The 20,967-nt window shown below is 36.6% G+C and overlaps 1 protein-coding gene across 1 annotated transcript in view; it reads right to left on the bottom strand.

Annotated features, from left to right (window-relative positions):
• Positions 1-479: 479 nt before the first annotated feature.
• The window catches only part of ROBO1 (roundabout guidance receptor 1), a 289,711-nt gene continuing 269,223 nt past the window's right edge, over positions 480-20,967 (bottom strand). The window contains exons 23-30 of the mRNA XM_030447251.1: positions 19,558-19,665; positions 16,748-16,892; positions 16,117-16,368; positions 11,980-12,389; positions 10,060-10,212; positions 3,161-3,468; positions 1,553-1,749; positions 480-1,161 (exon numbers count right to left, since the gene is read on the bottom strand). Coding sequence (XP_030303111.1) covers positions 1,624-1,749; positions 3,161-3,468; positions 10,060-10,212; positions 11,980-12,389; positions 16,117-16,368; positions 16,748-16,892; positions 19,558-19,665 — 1,502 coding nt within the window. The 3' untranslated portion in view covers positions 480-1,161; positions 1,553-1,623. The remainder of the gene's footprint in view (positions 1,162-1,552; positions 1,750-3,160; positions 3,469-10,059; positions 10,213-11,979; positions 12,390-16,116; positions 16,369-16,747; positions 16,893-19,557; positions 19,666-20,967) is intronic.

The raw sequence follows: 20,967 nt of genomic DNA, 5'->3' as shown, positions 1-20,967 counted from the left end.
TTTACCATCTGTCATCATTCAAATATTCCAAATACAAACATAAAGCATTAACAAAAAGATGAAAAACATCCCAAACAAATGCTTAACATTTTCAATAAGACAAAAAAGGTTAATAGTTACAATGGTTTACAAACAAAGTTTAGTGATTGTGCTTTTAAAACCAAAGAAAAAAAAAAAAGATAAGCAGTGCATTACAAAAAAATTAATCGCCAAGATCAAATAAAACTTCTTTAAGTGGCACTTCTTTAAGGTGAATTGACACAAGTAGAGGTCTGAGATTTGGGCCAGTAACAGTTAATGACATTACTCAATCATTATTAAAAATGTCCATTCTTTTTCTTGCTTATTTCCATAAGCATTGCTGAAGAGGAAAATTAGGAAAAGTTTCAGATAAACTTGCCATGATAAGGCAAGTTTGGTTTGCCTCTTGCCTATCCCAAAGGACATTTTTAATAAGTATGTACTTGATGGAAGTGGAAAGACAAATCAAAGTACCACAGGGGATTTAAAATGAGTACATATTTACAATAAGAGCAACCTCATTACAAATTTTGCTTGTATTTGTGAAACTGTATCATCTGCAAACTGTTAGCAAGAGACTGGCAGAAAAAAAGACACACAGTCTGTATTCAAACTGCAAGATGCCATTTGCACTAACTGCAGATCACAGTGAAATCCCTGGAGTAAAAGAATCTTCCTCATGATGTTCACATTGGGGAACTTTTTAATCAATGCTGTTTGCAGTATTATCAATTAGCTCTCTGTTGTATGGCAGTGTACTAAGCACTGCCTCACAGGGGAGAAATCTTGGGATCCCAAGCTCTGGAATCCCCTTCTGTTCTAATCCTGAAGCAGCAGCTGGCCCAAGTACCACAGAGCAGCTTACTTGTTTTCTTGGGCAGCAAAGGTGATGCCCTTAGCATTATGGAATAGGCAAGGGCCATTCCTAAAAAGGAGGGTTACAAAGAAAGAGTAAAATAAAAATTAGCATTCTGATGGCATGAAGAAAAATGAAAAATTGTATACTCTGATTGCACTGAACATTATTTCTGGCGTCAAACATCATCAGACTTGAGGCATCTTAAGTGATTTTTATTTTTTTTCTGATTAGATTTGAAAAGCCTGTTACAGTACATGTTGTTGTCTTCAGCTTTCTGTTTCCTGTATTAAAAAAAAGACAAATAGCTACATGTTAGTTTTTTATTACTTAAAGTTTGTTTCACATACATTTTAATGATTTGTTACCTTTAAAAGATTATTATCTTTAATTACGTACAGCTATGGGACTATATGTTAGACACCTTTTCTACTATCTAGATTTAATAGGAAATAATATCATCAAGCAAAAAAAAAAATGGTGACTACATTTTAGATTTTTGACAAATTTTTAAAGTTTATTTTCTTGGACTTAACATATCATTAATAGGCAAGTAAATGCACTAATTTTTCTGAAAAGTATTTCTGGTTCACAAATGTTTTTGGGTTTTGGCATCTGTCTAAGCACAAACAATGATCAGGTTCTAGTCATCCTCAGTAGTACAACTGCAGTTACCTCCATCTCTTCTTCCTCTTCACCTTGTTCATACGCTCCCAGTACTTGCATTTCTGCAACATTCCTTCGGGCTACATTTGCTTGATCTGCCCTCTGTCTGCCTCCTGATCCTCTTGATGACATACTGCTGGAGGAGCTGGGATCTCTAGGATTATTTGATGTTGGAAATGTTGGTCTAGAATATGGCAGGATGTCCTCTGTATAATTAAACATATACATTGTTATGTTTACAAGTCCAGAAATATCAAGATCCTAAAACTTCTACATGCACTTGATTTATTTTACTTTTTACTTTTTTACTTTACTTTTACTTTTTACGTTTTATGATCCTCAGTAGGTTTAAAGCAATGCCTGACAGGAACATGAAATACACTGTTTCTATAATAGCATTATAGAAGCATTCTCAAGGAAATTTATAGTATTCACGTGGTAACATTCACCGCAGCAAAACTAATTCATGATTACTGTCCACTTCATTTTAATTTATGATCACTGTTCTGTGTTCTACAGGAAAATGAAGAAAAAATAACCCTTGCAGTGTATTTCAATATGACTGAGTAGGAGAAAAATGACATGCATGATACTTGCAAGGGCCTCACTGCATCTATGTATTTATTAAACCCTGTATTTCTCAAGCTCACTTTGACACGTTTTAAAATTATGTTTTAAGGCATGTTTTAAAATTATCCTCTTAGGGTAAACATTTAATAATTTTTCTCTATAGTAATACCCTAGCATCAGTACTGATGTTTTACTAATGTTCCCATTTTACTGCCCAATCACCCCTGGTATTGACCCTGGATACCTCTAGGGAGAAAGGACCAGGGATTTGTATGAAAGACTTGAAAGTCTTAGTGAACACTTGGCAAAGTCCATTAATATGTTCCATTACTTAGTAATCTCACCAGCTTCCATAAAAAGGGAGTACACTGATCAGACCTGATTCATATAATGGCATGTTAGATAGCACTTAAAACTAAATCATTACTGCCATGGCTTTCCTGTCTTGAGACAGGACCAGGTTAACAAAAAAGATAAAAATGGGCTAAAGTGCAATTATTTTTGTAGAAAGTTAAAAATATTCTGACTTCAAGATCTACTATAACTTCACTAATCTCCCCTTGTAAATTAAGATTAACGAGTCAGTTAGATTAGGCATAACAAAGTATAAATGTATGTCAGAGGCAAGAACAGTGACCCTTACAGCTCTGGAGGAATATTTCTGGTTTGCCTCTCTCAGCATTAGCTTTAATACTTGATGGGTGCATAAGGAAAGCAAGATGGAAGATCCATGGTTTTCATAACATTTTGTTTCCATTTTACCCTAATGAGTACCTGCAATGTGACCTGTATTTAGCACCTGTAACTACAATAAATAGTGACAATTCAGCAGGCCTAAGCTCACTCACACCATCAATATGAGAATCACAGAATCATAGAACTGGCTGGGTTGAAAGGGACCTCTGAGATCATCAAGTCCAACCCCTTGATCCACTACCGCTGCCACATTCAGTCTCTTTTTAAATATCTCCAGGGAGACCCGGAAAAAGCTGCCTCTTCCCTGTGATTAACACAATATTTCATTAAACACAGAGAATACAAAATAACCTTGAAGAAGATGAGTTTTTGCTGGTGCGCCTTCCCGCTTTGCTGCTTTATTTCCCTCGTAGTTCCCATCGTTTTGCTGTTCCTGTGTTCTCTCCTCTCTCCTGAATTTGTCCGCACATCTGAATGCTGTCGACCATCCACTCCATCCCTCCCCTTGTAGCTCGCTCCTTTCCTTTCTGCAGATCTGTCTGTCCTCGCTTCTATAGAAGCAAGTTTTGGCAACATGACTGGTCGCACCTCCAGCTGGGATTTGGACTGGGCGGTAGGTGACTTTATAGCTGGAGGTGGCACAGGAGGGGGTGGCAAATCTAGAGAATTAAAAGAGAATAATAATTACAAATACATCGTCAACTAGTGAATTGAAAAATAATATTTAACTTCCACTGAAAAAAAAAGATGCCCTATTTACTTTTAGAGCTCCCTCTGCCCTTCTCTCTCCGCCCCAAGAAGTCTGATGTTACACTTACAACTGCTGATGGGTATTTTCCAAAGCAAAGACCTCTCAATGCCTTTTCACAGCATTTCTTAAAAATCATTAAAGAAAGCTGTACTAAATGTAGGCACTTAGATAATGGTATACCAGTTATGGATATCAAACATAGACTTACAGATATTAACATATCTTTGCTGATTTTAGCATTTTTGTCAAGTCCATTGAATAACACAGTGGCTTGTGCTATGGATACCCAAAGTCTTCAGTGTGCTGAGTATTAAAGCAAGTTGGCTGGGGTGTAAGAATGCTATATCAGATGCACTGCAGATATATCTTATGATAAAACTATATTTATTATAGCACTCTACTTTTCAAAATAATAGGCTACTCTAACATACATATCCTTGAAATCTGTGGTATGTCATGAGATATAAAAAAAAATTTCAACTCTATCAACAAGGTAAAAAGCTCTCAGGAAGAACAATAAAAGAAAAAAAAGACACACAAGACTTCTGTATTTGTCTCTAAGGTAGCATATCTTAAGGGATTCTATGCTGTATATTTTAAATAGTATTTATAAGGTAAAAGTATGTTTTGACTAGTTAAATTCTTCTATTTCTTTCTAGATCTTCTATTAAGATCTAATACTGGAACGTGTGAACTGTTCATCAGGATACAACAGTGCTCTGCAGAATATAAAATGGGAAGGAATTGAACGTAAGTGTCAAACAAGACAGTGACAACACAAAAATGGTTCACAAAAAACCTGTAGGTACAAACAACATGCATGTAGGAGAACAGGTTAAAAAAAAAGATGTGAGATATATTTTTGAGGTTGATATTCTCAAGTGATATTGCTAAAAAAAGCAGCAATAGCACTCTTAAAAAATGTAACTTCAGCATTTTATAATAATGTGCATTCATTCTTTCTTCTTCCACAAAAATCTTGGAGCAGCTGTGTTTTTCATCACTCTATATACAGCTAATTCAGCCTATTCAAGAGAACATTTCTACTAAAAATTAACTTAATTGGGCCAAGAGTAAAGGTAGTACTCCTGAATAAGAAAAGAATAGGTATCTAACATATACACATACTTTCAGATATGGTAGATGGGATGTATTTTTGGCAGATTTTCCATTGAGATAAAGCACAAGTGACACCTCTGGGAAGGTGCAGCAGTGCAGAATTTAGTGCTCTATGTGGACTTACTAGGCACCATCCTTCACATTAAACTTGGAATTGACCTTGAGCTGTTATTTAAATAAGACTGGAAATTTTATTGGTTGTCTATACTGAGATTATGAAGAAGAGGGATGTCATAAAGTTGATTTCCTAAGGTTGGGCATACTCCAGGTAAATGCGAGCTCTGACTTCTTCCTGCATCAGCTCCGTTGTCTTGGTTAAAAAAACCAAACCAAACCAAACTTAAAAAATAATAAACAGCAATCAAACCCTGTAGCTTCAGACATTAGAGAAGCATTCAGACTGCCTTCTCTAAAATGCTATGTGAGCTCCAGCCACTAAAGAGCAAACCAAATTCTTTTCAGTATGTGCCTACAAGTTTGGGCATTTGCATCACAGGGTTCCATAGCAATGTGAGCTGAACTGTCCACACCTGCTCCAAAAAATGTTTGCCTGAAGAATTATATAACCTCTTACAATAAAACAACTAGGTGAAGGTCTACCCAAGACCTCAGAACATCATGTGATATTTAAATCCTTGAAAGCCCAGTACATCAGACCATATCAGATGCAGCCCAAAGAATAACTGTTCTTCAAAAGCAATGCTGAAGATGGTGATGCTTCCCACGTTTTGCAGAATACTTTAGTGATTACAGAACTTGGTCAAGATTAAAACAAACAAAGAAACAAACAAACAAACTTATTAGGCTGAGAAGATTCAAACAATATTTTTCTTTCAATGGAAAATATCCTTCTCACATGACTTTCCTCAGAAAAGAACACACCAAATCAGAAGCGGGTGAAAATATTCAAACTCATTGAAGTGTAGGCTGCTGGAACCACAGTTGTTCTTGAAGTATCTTGTGTCCCACATTCCCCACTCACTGCCCCTATTAAGTTATCAGAGCACTGAACAGCCCTTCTGCTGAGCCTGGTGATGTAAAGGGAGTGTAAGCACTTAATACCAAACCTTTTCAGTCACCCTTTGAGCCAGTTGTGGTATAGCAATGCCAAGGGGATGGAGCAGTAGCTCTCCTGTAGCATACAAAATCCAAGTTGGAACACAGTAGTTTATTGAAGAATCCTATCCAGCTACACAGAACAATGGACAAAGTGGGTTTAAGTTTTGGCTACAGAGAGGAAAGATAAAGTGATATAAAAAGTTTCATAAAATGGTAGTCTCTGTACAGTACAGTAATAACTAAAGAAAGGTAACGGTCTCTTTTGAAAACACTTTTGCAACCTGCAGGGAAACTATAAAAATCTTCATTATAACACAGTACTCCTTGCTGAGAAGAATCCTTTAAAGAAGAGAAAAAAACTTTTCAGAGGTCAACACTATTATATCCCTGTGGTATTTATTTTAACAGCTCAGATCACAGAGAAAATCCAGATTCAATCCTTGAGTACAAACTGGCACATTTCTTATTAAAAGGACTATAGAAGCTTTCATTGTAAGGAATACAAAATAAACCACAAAGCAGCATCAAACCAATATAAAAACTCAGAAGTATTTGTTAAAGGTCAGCTGTGCTCACACTTTTCATTCATGTCTATGTATCACTGTTGTACTGCTTCCCACATACCTAAAACAATTTAAGAATTTAATTAATGGATGCCATTTCATAGGTCTGCAGGGCAAACTTCTATAAATGTATAAAAACAGAGGGTTGTTGGGTTCTTGGGTCTTTTTGCCTGTATGTCTGTTCAGAGAACACTTTTATCAAAACAATTTTCACTCCACAAAAACTCCCTCAGCAATAAAATCAACTCCTCAAAATATCTCATAATGGAATCAGATGCAATGACTGCAAGGAGAGCAGATAGTTGAAACTTATTGAAAATTATTACCATTCAGTTAACAAGCTGGGTTTTAGCAAAGGTAAGAAATGCACTCCAACTTCACTTCTATCTTGTTGCAGTTTGTGCAGAAGAGATTTTTTTGGTACTGAACAGGCAGAGACAAAAGTGATGTACAAGTGATGCAGGCATGCATAATGGCTTAACATTGCAAAATGATAATTCAAGGAATTATTTCATAGATTTTCAATTGCCTTTTGAGAGAAATTCAGTTATTTCATGTCACTGATAACCCAGAGAAATAACTCAGGTACATTCTCAACTAACTAGTTGTGAAAATTTTAGTATCTTTTTCCTTGTCACTCAAAGATTTAAACAGAATTAGGATTTAAAATCTCATGTGAACTGTCAATGGTATAACTTCTATTGCAAGACCTACTGAACAGATATCACAAAGTACCTCTACTGTTCTATTAAATGTTTACAATTCTGAGGCTTGAAAGTACTAATAAATCAATTCAAGACAGTTCAGAAGATACTTTCATATATATAATTTACAAAAGACAAATATTATTTTGAAGTTTGGTTCTTAAATTAAGTATGTAAGTAGGTCAGGCAAGGTTGAGAAGGAGGATTCATCTCTTAGTTGGTTCTTGTAATGCACTTCTAGCTAGATGAAGAACAATTAAAAATTCATACATGTTAATCCTTACCACCTACTGTGCAAAGATTTTTAGCAACAAATATGGAGAACATTTTACTGCCTGGATGACTGTTGAGGAACAAAACAACTGAGCTGAAATCTCATTCCTTATAAGCAGTAACTGATTTGTACTAATGGTAGCAGAAAATAGAAAATTGTTATTATTTTTACAATACAGAATAGAACAGAGAGCACTTAATTTTAAAAAGGGTAGTAGTAGTAGATCTTTTACTGCTACATTAGTAGCAAACACACGTTGAGAAATACCACTCTCTTCTACAAATCTTGCTGTATAAGTAAAAAATAAAGAGTTTTTTAAGACTTACATATATTGCTGTTAATAATAATCTTGGCATTTTCCAACATTCATGCAAAGACTTAATTTATTTATATATCCTTTCCCTCAACCACTCATGTAAATTCTTCATGACATTCATATTTCATGAAATTCCCAAAAATTACTAATTCAGATAAACTGGAAACAGTAGAAAATCCTTTGTATGTGAAAGTACATTTCATTTTAAAGGCTGAGAAAGTAATGAAACAATGTATTTTTCTCTTTATAGTATCAAATATACATATATATATCACTATATATATATATATATATATATAAAGCAGCATATATATATATATATATATATAGTGCTTTTGGACACAAATAAATGCTTAAAATCTGCTTTGGTATATTACAAACACATGTATTCCCACCCATTGTGAAGAAAAAAAAAATAAAATATCTTGGTATCAGGAAATCCTTTATAAAAAAGGTAAGTAACAGTGTGAAATCAAGCCAATAGAAAAATCTAAGTGTATTTTGGAAACATCAGCTGTGCTTCACTGTTTCATTCATGTCTCCATATCACTTTTCACCACTTAAGGAAAACAATTACTACATGTTATTTTATTGCTAATTCTAAAGGGACAATATACTAGATGTGGCTATTAAAATGAATGGTTATAATCTTCATTAAGGTTCCAAATAATGTTCATGTAAACGCATCAAGGGGAGAAAAATAAACAACAAAAAAACCCAAACAAGCCCTCCAACCTTTGAACTGGGTTTTATTAGTTCTGCAGAAATTAAAGCCGTAATTTGCTCTTCCCTGAATGACCACACTGTACTGAACACTAAGCATGTTAGTGGAAATTTTTACCTAATTAGAAAACATGCTGAAGTAAGCAGATGCTATAGAACACAAAACAAATATTGATCACAATTGTCAAATCCATTGCAATATCTAACGATAATGCTCTGTGATTTAACTTTGTATAATTACTTCCACAAAAACCTGTCATCAAATACCAGCCCACCTCTTATTTATTCCTGTATTAGAAGAGAATGGCCACATAAAACTCCTGCCCAGATTTTATTTCTGATGTCCTAGCTGTTGTGTTTGCATTGAGGTTTGGTGCTTGGCCAATTATTCAGTTAAGAGCATTCTCCGTAAGAGAATAAAAGCTGATAAAATGTCCATAAAATCTTGCAAAATGCCATTACATGGGTCTCACAAACATAACATTTCTGGTACAGTTTTGGGATTTACACCTTGTGTTGTCCTTTCAGAGAAGCAAACATGCACAAAACCACTGTAATAACCTCTTGAAATCAGATAATATTCCAACAGCTCAGTTTCACTGACAGAAGGGGCCTGGGCATACGCCAAGAGGCCCAGGTGCACTGTGTCATGCCAGCATTTAATGCAGCCTAATATCAGATAGATGCTAGTGAGAGAAAATACTCAGAATAAAGTACAGATAATAGCACAGACAACCACTCATTGCTAAATTACTTCTGCTCATCGTGCTGCGAGCTTTGTATTAAATTTTTTTGTCAAGTGGCAGGAATCATAGGGAGAAGTGGCTCACAACTCCCTTCCTTACCCTGGATAAGGATCTATAATATTAGGCTTTCATATGATAATGGTAAATGATGCCCCTCTTTGAAAAATTTCAGACTGGTAATGAAAGTCCTAATCAGATTGTTGTTGCAGAGAACCAGGAGGGGGGGAATGATGCCTTTCCTTCCCCTCCCCCCTGTTAGCAAATTTAGCAAATTTGACAAGATGGGTGAAATCTTGGAGAACTTATCTTACATGAATTTCTAACAAAGCCTGTGGGTTGTTTTATAAAACCAGAAAGCAGAGCTTTAATAAAAGCTGCGCCACCTGAGGCATTTTCATTAAAGGCTCTCTCTAGACAACATCACAATGTTTGCATTATACTCCTACGCTCCCAAGAGAATACAAGCACTACCTTTTCAGCAAGAGTTGATATTGTGTGTGAAGGCACGACAGAAGATGATTGGATTTTGCTTTTACTCACAAAGTAACCGCCTGCAACAATGCAGTGGTCAGGATTAAAATTCATTGATTTCTGTTGCCTACCATTTGAATGGTAAATTGTTTTTTTTTCAGTAAAAGGTACATTCTGAAGGTTTTAATAGCAGTCATGTGAACGAAGATTTTAATCCTAACCACACATTATTCTCAACAACTACACTATTTATGCTATCTGGGCTCTTAAATAATGACAGTAATTAGCCGATTAGGACACTACAGATAACAGGTGCAAGGCTCTGAAGTGGAAGCACCCATGTACAGTATTAAGGACCTCTGGCATTTAAGACAATTCATCTGTTCAGTGCGTTTAGCAACAGGAAGCACAAATCACTGAATTCTGAAGTGTAATGTTACCTCTGTGGAAAAATTTCACCCAGGCGCACTGAATGCATATTTAGAAAGGTTCGCTGATGTTTTCACCCGTTTCAGTGGACTCACCATCTGTGTAGACTTCTCTGCGCAGATGTCCTGGCTGGTGTTTCTGCCTTTTGGCAGGTCGGACCTTCTGTATTACAACAGCACTCATATTGCTATCAGTAGACACGGGGCTGGTGGGTCTAGGACAGTGTGATGCATGAAAATGTCTACGGCCTGGAAATGGTTACAGAACAATAGCTATTATTTTTCTTATCTAAAATAAGACCTTTCATACTTTCTCTTCTTTCACCTGACCTAGCTATCTATACAAAACCTGAAAAAACACTGTTGGAGCAATAATAAAACTCTCATCCTGCCTGTAGTCAGTTTTAGGCTGTGCTGTAACTAAATCAAAGCATTTGTTATCCTATCAGTAGGCAGGCTGGCTTAGTTTCACAGAAATTATCCAACTGGTTGGTAGCTGGTAGCTCCTGCCCCAGGAAGCTGAACGCCATCAGCAGTCAAGCACAGGCAGGCTTCTCACCTTCCAGGAAAAACAAAACATTTCACTTTTCAAAAGGAGTTTCAGAGCAAGTCACCAGCTTGGCTCAGGTACAGATGCCTACTCTGCTGCTTTGAGTCAATTACCAGAAATGTGTCAGGGATGTAAGACTGGCATTTTATCACAGCTTATTTGCAGATAAGAAGTGCCATATTTTTAGGATGCACAGTCACGTATGGGTAATTTGAATACATAAAAATCCCTGCACAACACGAACCTGATGGTTGTAAAATTATTTACCTGTAACAGGAGGGTAAAAATATTTCTTCTAAATAAACTTACATGCACACAGACATACATTTATATGAACATATATGTGTAAAATGGATAAAATCCTGGCCCCATGGGTATGAACGGGAGTTTTGCCACCTACTTCAATCGGCCAGGATTTCATCCAGAATTACTAAATTGCCTCCCCTCTCACACTTCATGATGAACAGCTGTGTTGAATTGAAACAAAGGCCTGTTAACTGGGAGAGGATATCAGAAATGGGAGGAAGGTTGCAAATCTGTGGAGTCAGGGTGGACACAGTTGTGACAGAGTACCTCTTCTCCAGCCTTGGCAGCTTAATAGGATTGATTGGCAAAATATTCATGAATCTGCTTGAAACCTCATCCCACCCTGCAGAATTCTTATTTCTTAGCTGAACTAGAACACTATCCACTGGGCATAGTTACAATCAGGTTGCTGATTACCTGTGTATATGCAGTGTTATTAATAACCAGTATGTTTTAAAACATGAAATATTTCATATGTCATACTTCATGTATCCAGTGGTGATTCAGAAGAAAAAACAAAAAGAAACATATGCCTAAAGTCTTTCTGCATATTCATAATCTATAATCTAAATTGCAACTAAAACCAGCTGTCAAATTATGAAACTAAACTCAGTTCATCTCAATGATACAGCAGTAAGAGCTTGAACAGTGTTCTCAAAAAGGTACCAATAAAATACAAAATGGAAAATGAATATCATTTTCTTTTTCTAAATCCACAAGAAATATGTCTCTAAAGGTTTATTATTTATGCGGACATTTCAGTACGGAGGGATTAACTCTCATGAAGAGTGACTGCGAACATGAGGAACCTTATACCAGGAAAGTGATACAATTCCGTAATGTTTTTTTTAATTTTCTTTCTCATTCAGCTCTGAGTGGAAACCACCAGCAGAGATGAGGTCTGGCAGTAATCCACAAGACCAAAATATTAGGAACTCCTTAGGAAAAACAACGTAGAGTGAGCAGCGATTTATTTGAACTACTTCACCAAACTCCTTTTCTGACTCTTCCACTAAAGTAAACAGACCCACCCTCCTCCCCCCACCTCCTGAATGTCTAAATGTTGTAAGAACAAGAATAAGCCAGGAAACAGTTGTGGATAAATACACTTCACAGTGGCCATTTTTGTCCTTCTCCCATCAAAGAGAAGACAAACTCACCTCCTGCTGCATCCTGCATTTGACGTCTGGCTACCTTCAGGCCAGCGTATTCGGCAGCTGCCGCCACAGCCTGTGCAAAATCTGCATCGGTAAAAAACGACCCATCTGAAGAGCTCACGCTGGAGCGCCCACTGGAGATGTTGTCTTCTTCTGAGGCTGAGCCCCAGCCATTGATCATTGACCCCGTTACAGAGCTCTCCAAATCCCCAACGCTGGAAGCGGGTGTCTGCTCAAGGCCACGCAACAGGAGCCTTCTGTTCTGCATCTTGGCAACCTCGATGTCTGCCTCATCCTCTTCCTCTTCTGGCGCATCGGTATCCATGTCAGAGACCAAGGGGCCTGAGATATAGCCATAGGTATGTGGTGGGGAGATAGGCCTTGGAGGGGGTGGAGGACTCACGGGTTGGCGTCTGCATAAAAATACAAGGGTAAGAAGAACTGAAGCCATATAACACAGTTAGAGGAAACAGCAGATTGATGAAAATATTTATTTTACAATAAGCTTGACTTGCCTTTTAAAATTTGAAACGTTCAGGGTTGGTTTTGTTTGGATTTTTTATTTTTTTAGTTTTTATTTTTGCTGTAAATCAGAACTGACAGCTATGTAAGCTAGAAGTCTACCATAAAGAAACCCAATTTTTAATATCGTTCCTTTACCACTAATTCTAATTAAAATTGTCTTATTTTACATAAAGCCGCTCCTTTTTCCTAAAGTGGTACATATACAAGTAGGTGAAGAGTTGGTTAGAGTCCACATGACTACTATGATAATTATTTGTGCAACATTGAGAGTATGAGCAAAAGAAGTGTCTTCTTCCTCAAGAAGCTAGGAACTATCAATACCAACAGATGCCTCTATCCAAATGTATTGCTTCATAAACATTATCTTCCCTCCAACCACCCCAGTGATTCAGAAAGCTATGAAACATTATACTCTTATTTCATTATCCTTTTTAATTGGTCTATGTGAGAATATAAAGAAAGAACTCTCTACTGTAATGCTAGTTCTAGGATACCAAAATGCATACAGATGCATGGGTTGATTTATTTTGAGCTTAAATCATCACTAATGGCATCTCCGTCTTAAAAAGGCAAAGTTTTAGGTATCATTAGATCAATATTCATTTAGTTAATACTTCACCCAGAAGTCCTAGGCAGTAACAACATGAACAGTTTTTCTTCACAGGGCCACAGGCATGCTCTCTAGTTGTCGTTTGATAGGAAAAAACAGTTTCTGCAATGACTGTATTGTTGGCTTTGCTTACCAGCAATTTCTACTGCAATCTGCTTTGCAAAAAAATTACCAAAGAAAAACACAATACTTTGTGGCAAGTGCCAACTGGAACCTCCCTGGACTACATGATCTAGCCACTGTTTTCCACTTGCTGCATTAGGTACTGAACAGAATGAAGGAGGAGTTAGGGATCGTAGATTCATAGAATCATCTGGATTGGAAAGGACTTCTTAGATCATCAAGTCCAAACCTTGATCCACCACCACTGTGGTTACCAGACCATGGCACCAAGAGCCACATCAGTCTCTTCTTAAAAACCTCCAGGGATGGAGGTTTTTAATCATTTAAGGCCTTCCACCCACCCCTCCACATCCTAGAAGCCATTGCTGAATAGGAATCTCTACCCGCCTTTGATTAGAGACCCTGACAATAATGTTTTACTTTCTTAATTTAAAACTCCTGTGACAAATTTCCTTGAAATATATTTGTTAGGCTTTATATTCTCTAAGTTTTGGTATGAAGAGACAGGGAACCGGTTACAAAATGTTAGTGTGCAGGACAATATTGCTGGCCTGGCAACCTTTAAGGATAGGCTAATTGAAAACGGCTAGTTCAGGGGCCTAGAGAATTAACAATACTTCATTCACTTTATCTGATGTAGTTCTCACTTTAACAGGGACATTGTCTTCTGTATCAGCTCTCACTTTAACATTTCCATCATCTGATATCTCTCTAAGTCATTTTCTCTGCGTATCCACTCATCCAGAGCACAGATTTCTATTTCAGTTTGCTATACTTCCAGCAAGCTGACCAGGGAGAAAAATATTACAGAACCACTACCACCAGAATCATATTCTAGACACTGGGTCAAGATCAGACCTCAAGATAATATTTAGCGGAACTACAAGTGAAGCTAATAAAAAGTATCACAAATAGTCCTTTAGGCATTATTTTCACTATAAATCTCACCACTTCCAAAACTCCCAAAACAATACAGAGGCACCACTCTGAAGGTATTCTTCACTGAAAAGTATTGTAACACCATATTCAAAACCAAACCTCCCTTCCAGAATGACCTACAGCTGTTGAGCACAGTACATCCAACTCCTAAAAAATACTAGGGATCACAGCAATGCTGTTAGATGGAAAAGGTAGTCTGCTGAGCTTTACAAATAAAGTAAACAGAATCCTTTTTAAATTATGAGATGGATGTAGCAAAAAGAAAAGAGGCAATGTTTGAAAGTAAGATTAAAGTAATCTTTAAGTAAGATTAAAAGAAAACTTCAGTCACTAACTATTCTACGAATTCCAGCAAAGCTAGACTTAAACATTGTAGGAAGAAAAAAAAAACAAATTATTTTTCCATTAATGAGTAAGATGTATGTGCTAGAAGCTTAAATCAGAACATTCTTCAAGATAGTTTTTTCATTACTTTTGATGACATTTATGGTGATTAGCCATGAATCTTTGTGTTAAGCAAATGTTCTACTTTCCAAGCAGTTGCTGGCTGGTTATATATGTTTGCATACATCTACTCCTATGCCCACTCTTTCTGCATGTTAGTATGCATCTCCCACTCCCCAGAACATGTCCCCAGCAACACATTGCTCACTTAGCATTTCCCTTTTCCATTAGTGTCCAGCTAATTTAATCTCTAAACAACCCAGTAAACTTAAGTGACTAAAATGAACACTTCTGTGCTCTGACACATCAGGGCTAATGGAAATTGCAGGAAAATATTATTAGCCCCACAGTAATAAAAGAATGATTTTTAAGACTCAGGAAGATACAGAAAAAGAGAAAAAGATACACAGTTCAAGAAGTGTTACCATAAATAATAAAGAAAACAGACCAACTCAGACAAAGTAGAAGAGGGGAGCAAAAATAAAAGCAGATACAGAACCTCATAAAAAAAAACCAACAAATAACTACTGCTAAGTGTAAAAGGGGAAACATAAAAATGAAGTCACTTCCCCAGAAATAATCTGGAAAATATATCCATAAATGTCCAGTAAGCTTTATTAATAAAATCAAAGTTCTACAGTCTATTTGGCAAGACCAAATTAATTTCATCATAACAGACCAGCATTCCACTAAAAATAGGAAGTATGACTATAATACTTCTAGCAACTAGCAGTTTGTATGCTTGTGGTAACAAAAAATATGTGCAAACCACTGGAAGAAAAAAAAAATCTGGGATGTAAAAGCTTTACCTTCTTTTAAAAAAGCAAGATTAGTGAGCATCATACATAAAGCCTCATTCTGAATTCATTGTTTTATGGAAGTGAAGCTGTGAGAGTGTATTTGCAAAATAGTTTGTATGAAAAGCAACTAAGAAAAGAAACAAAATTCCCCAGTAACAAGTATCTATCTTTATTAGTGTTGGTCATTCCTGTAAATAAGGGTTGGTGGCAACATTATGAAAATTTTTCAAGAAATAATTTCTTGTATTAGGATTTACGAGAGGAGGAAAATCTATAGGCTTTATAAATTATATCTTTATATATATATTAATACAGATTGGTGACAAGTTAATTGCCCAGTTACTGCATGCTATTTTATGGTAATAATGCAGTAAATCTATTGGAAACAATGGAACTATAATTGTATAGTAAGCTGTGTTAACGATACCGCTTTAATATGCTGATGACTGTGAATTTAACTTATGTCAGCATCATACATACCGTCAAGTGATATACTGCAGCTCTTTCCACAGTATAATAATAAAGCAACTTAGTTATGTATTTCTTCTGTTACCAATAGTTCTAGCATCCTAGATTAGAAAATATTAACAAGAGAAATATAGTGGGGAAAATCTCGGCCTCACTGAATTCAGCAAGAATTTTCACTGAGGCCAGGATGACTTTTGTCTCATCCTTCTTGCTACATTTGCATTGACACACCTTCGTTCAGCTTGGTGTTGTATATGTCCCAGATCCTCCTGACAGTCTTGTAACATGGGCTGGAGTTCTTCTTGGGGAGAAGGGGTGAGAGTGGCAGTCGACTGATGGCTGTAAGAGACAGCGGCTGGAGAGGAAGCTGCTCCTCGGACAGGTGGGGTAGGACCTCGTTCATCTTCTTCCTCTTCCTCTAGCTCATCCTGCTGCAGATACATCCTTGCAGGTGGGACAGGACAAGGAATTTCTTGGTCATAGCTAAAATTAATTTGTTAAGAAAATAAGGACTTAAATTGTTACTCTGTAATTAGCATATCTGCTACGACAAGGAATTTCTTGGTCATAGCTAAAATTAATTTGTTAAGAAAGTAAGGACTTAAATTGTTACTCTGTAATTAGCATACCTGCTACATGCATAAGCAGCCCAGAAAAAATCCATTGTTCTATGTGCTCTTTAAATCAGCTTTGTAAGGATGTACTGAGTGGATGTACACCACTGTCAGTGTCATCTCTACAGTCACTCTACAGATAGATAAGGAGCACCAGGATGGTACTGAAGGAAGGTCCCACCAGTTTACTGCGCTTCAATTAGTTAGTGATTAAAATGAGAAATGGATGCTCTATTATTTTTCCTTACCTTTCATCCACTGACAGACTGTAATCTTCACTATTGCTATGGGGAGGTGGATGTGCTGGAGGGGGTGGAAGAAGATCTGCCCAGTTCATGCCAGCTTGCTTGGGAGCCTTTGGGGTACGAGCACCCTTCTTGTGACCTTGACTCCCTGTGAATAAAAAGCAGTGCATATTTGTAATGTTTTCAGGTACCTCCTCACCAGTAAGCTTAGAAAAACAAAATAACCATAGTCACCCCTGCATCTTACTGAATTCTCTGGGACTTTATGGTGGTGCTGAGTCAAACGCGCATCTTCCTTTTTACACCCATTTCTAATTTTACATTCTTTCTAGAATTTTTCTACATTTTGAGCAGTTGAATTTAAACAGAAACTTCATGTAGCATGGAAAAAAGCATGTGGGATCCAAAACTTGAATTGTTAAAAAATAATCAAAATGCAATAAAAACATAAATTCATTTAACAAGGTATGTCATTAAGAGTGAGCTTCCTACTTCTACTAACAATATTATGGATTATAATCTAAAACAAATGAGTTGTAGAAATATTTTCTCAAGTGCCTTTATGCTGTTTAATTGCTGAAACCCAAAATACAATATGATAGAGATATGATCTATTAAAGTTCCACTGCAGCATTAAGTCACCAAATATATGTAATTTGTACTTGTCCACTTAAATGTTTTAGGCACAATGAAATTACTAATTTTAGTCTAAATGGCAGTTGAAAATAATTGCTGGAAGAACTAAAATAATGGTAAAAAAAGAAGAAGATTGATGAAGTATGGCACAAATGTTTTCAACTACTGTTACTGGGAAATTATAGCTCATAAAAGAACAATGCAATTTTGAGCAGCTCCAATAACTTTGAGTAAGACCAATTATTCAGGTGGTCTGGAATTTTAATTTTGGACATTGCTATGATGAGAACTGACTAACATTTTTCCTAGGTATATATTTTTATCCTTTGTTTTTGTTACTTATTTAATGATAGTTAAAGTCAAGGTATTTTTGGTTATGTTTTAGAATTCTTCACATTTCTCTCAAGCTATTGTTTTATATTACCATCGTTATGTCTTATATACATGATTAAGTATGATGCAATGAGATTTAGGAAGCTTGTATTTCTCACTTCTCTACCTCAGATTTTCTCTTCTTCTAGGCAGTAGTTCTGCTTATTATTGTTCCCATATTAGCTGCCAGGTACAGATACCTTTTATCCATGGACAATTATTTTTCTGGTATCTCAGTATGTCAAGCAAGACCCTAACTATCCCAAGGCGACCATCATCTGCATTCTCTACCCTAAGCATAGTGATTTATACAAGGTTCAGCACAATTAATTTATTACTCTGTTCACCTTACTTCATTCCTGCTTCATTCGAGTCCTTGGTATTGGACTATAAATTGTTAGCATTATGAATAATTGTAATAGGTGTCAGCATAGAGAACACCACCTTCTCATTTCTAATTTGCATGGGTTCATACCCCTGGTTTTTTGATGCTGAATTTCAGGTTTTAAAAATCATTGAGCACAGCCTCAACACCACATCCTGATGCTGTAGGCCTGGGAACAGGCAAAAGGCTGACTCCCAGAAGAACACGCCTGAGTAGCTGGGAAAATCAGTAGCCGTGCTTATCTCCCCCCAGCCACTGAGAATTCAGATCACCCAAAATCTACAGCAGACTCATCTACATGGTTATGTTCTGCTGTGCCTTAGTCACCTCCAGTCAGAATGGAATTCAGGTTAGGCTTCAGGCAACTGGACCATCAAAGGTAATAGCTGAACAAAAGATATAAAGTCTTTGTCGATATTAGTAGATGTAAAGTTCAGAGAGCTGGAGATTGTGATCATAACTCACCCTATAATTGGCTTGATGTAAATAAACACAGGCAAGTAGCATATTTACAGTAAAGTCCCAAATAAAGTCTATAAGTAGTTACTGGTTTAGCTCTGAACATTTCACACAACTATATCAGAAATCAAAGATGATAGTAAACAGGTTATACCACAATGAGAAGGGATAACCATAAGGAATTAAACCACATTCTGTGGTTCCAAAGCACAGAGTGCAATTTCAGTGCTCTGGTCAGCATTCTTTAGCTCAAAAACATGCCGTGTTTCAAGATTTGTATAAAGAACATTAAGACATTCTGCACAGGAGACACCAACAAGAAAGAAAATTTAATTATGCACCACCTACAATGTAGGTGTACAGGAATAGTTTTCACATACAGCCACTGAAATCTATAAAGAAATTATGAATGCATGCATATTTTTTCTCAAAAAAATGTATTGGTTCAATTTTACAAATGAAAAAAGTTCTCAAAACACCTTCTGCTATGTATCACTCAAAGGTTCTGGTATTTTGAGCCTTGTCAGGAATAAGGTTATCTTGGATGAGCAGACCCGAGATAGAAAAGAAGTCAGTAAAGTACCAGGAAGGTAACACATAAATTAAAATCCTCTTTCTAATGACACCTGAAAAGACTTTTCTATGATTTGCCCATCTGGAGACCATGATATTAACCAGTAAAGCATTAACATTATGAAATCCAACTTCCATTTGATTTCATAACTTTCACAATTTTGACAATCAATTATTTAATTGCCATTTAGATGTGACTAAGCAATGATAAGGATGAAACAGAAATGCTGGCAAAAACTGGTCCAGTTTTTATGCTGTTTAACATCCCTGTGCTGTGTTACTGTCTCTTTCTGTCATTGCTTCTCAAAGTCTTCTAACTAATACTAACCACAGCTAGAGCACCCAAACACCAAAAGCCTAGTGTTTGGAAAACACTGTAAATACTCACCAGATGTACTACTGCCTCTGTCTGAGCTGTTGTAGGAGCCACCTGTATTCTGGTCGTATGACTGGTTGTATGGAATAGTTGGAGCAATGCTGTCATTTACCCGGTAATCTGCAAGTTCAACAGTAAGGTTAATACTACCCTTCAGGAACACATCTGCTTTTATATGCCTGCTTTATAACACAAAGTACCATCTCCTGAAAATAGTGCAGAAGAAACAAGTTCATGTATTGAAAGGAAAATCATCCCATAATAATCACGATGGGATTTTTATCTTGTGTCTAGGACGTTTAAGATAAATCATGGGAACTTAGCAGCTCCGTGGCAAAAATGAAGTAAAATGAAATCCTATGCACAGGGCTGTCCGGATGCCTCTGCAAGGATTAAATCTCAATGGACATATAAACGACCTGTGTGTGCATTTTGCATATGAACAGACTGACACCTTGATTGATTTTCCACAGTCTCTGCTTAATTTACACACGCAGGGCAACCAATGAACTGTGGTAGCTACTTTGTGTATTTCAAAGGTAACAAACCCGTGTAGGAGTCAGTCCTGCATTACAAGGGCTGAAGGATCTGCTGGAGCAACAATGCAGCCCCACTGAATCTGGTTTACAACAGAAGAGGTCTTTGTTTAATGTCTGCGGGCTCCAAAAAGATTTCTATTTACAGCAGCTCATGCAGGTTCTAGCTACAGGCTGGGCCTTTTATTTGCTCATTACTATTACAGTAACTCCTTTCTCCAGTTCCAAAGCACTCGATATACATACATTGCTTTTAAATCTAGATTTGGCAACCAGATCAGTAAAATACTCATCTGACAAAACAGTACTCTCATGCCAAAAAGGAATTATAATTTCAAGAAAACAGAAAGGAGCTGAGTTACTCTTCATACAGCAAATAAAACTGTGTCATAAACAGAACCACTAGACATAAAGTAGTGACAATGAAGCACAGCATGTAACTCATCAAAATGGTTATTTTCCATCACAAAAGCTGAAGGTATAATCGCCAGCAAGATGGTTTTGACTTAGGAAATGAGAAAACCAAGAGCAGAATATTGACTCATAAAATTGCAAATCAAAACAAAAATAAACAAAACTAAAAATCCAATCCCCATCTGCTGCAGAAATGTTTGTGATAATATAAGCATGGGAAAAAGAGCAAAATGATAAATTCCACACCAGAGTGTATTCTGTAATAGTTTCTCAGCCTAGCTGCATTCCAGAGACCACGCTGAAGCCCTACATACCGCATATGTTTACACAGAGGATAAACAGTAAATCAACACTCTGAAATATGTATATAAGACTGTCAGCAGACAATGCTTTAAGGGGGCCTTTCCACACTACAATATGCTAGAGAATATGCAGCTGTAATATACACAGTTTGAAAGATGTAGTATTTTCC

This window comes from Calypte anna, chromosome 1 (assembly GCF_003957555.1).
Source record: "Calypte anna isolate BGI_N300 chromosome 1, bCalAnn1_v1.p, whole genome shotgun sequence".
Classification (NCBI taxonomy): Eukaryota; Metazoa; Chordata; class Aves; order Apodiformes; family Trochilidae; genus Calypte; species Calypte anna.
This window is presented reverse-complemented; position numbering and strand designations above follow the sequence as displayed.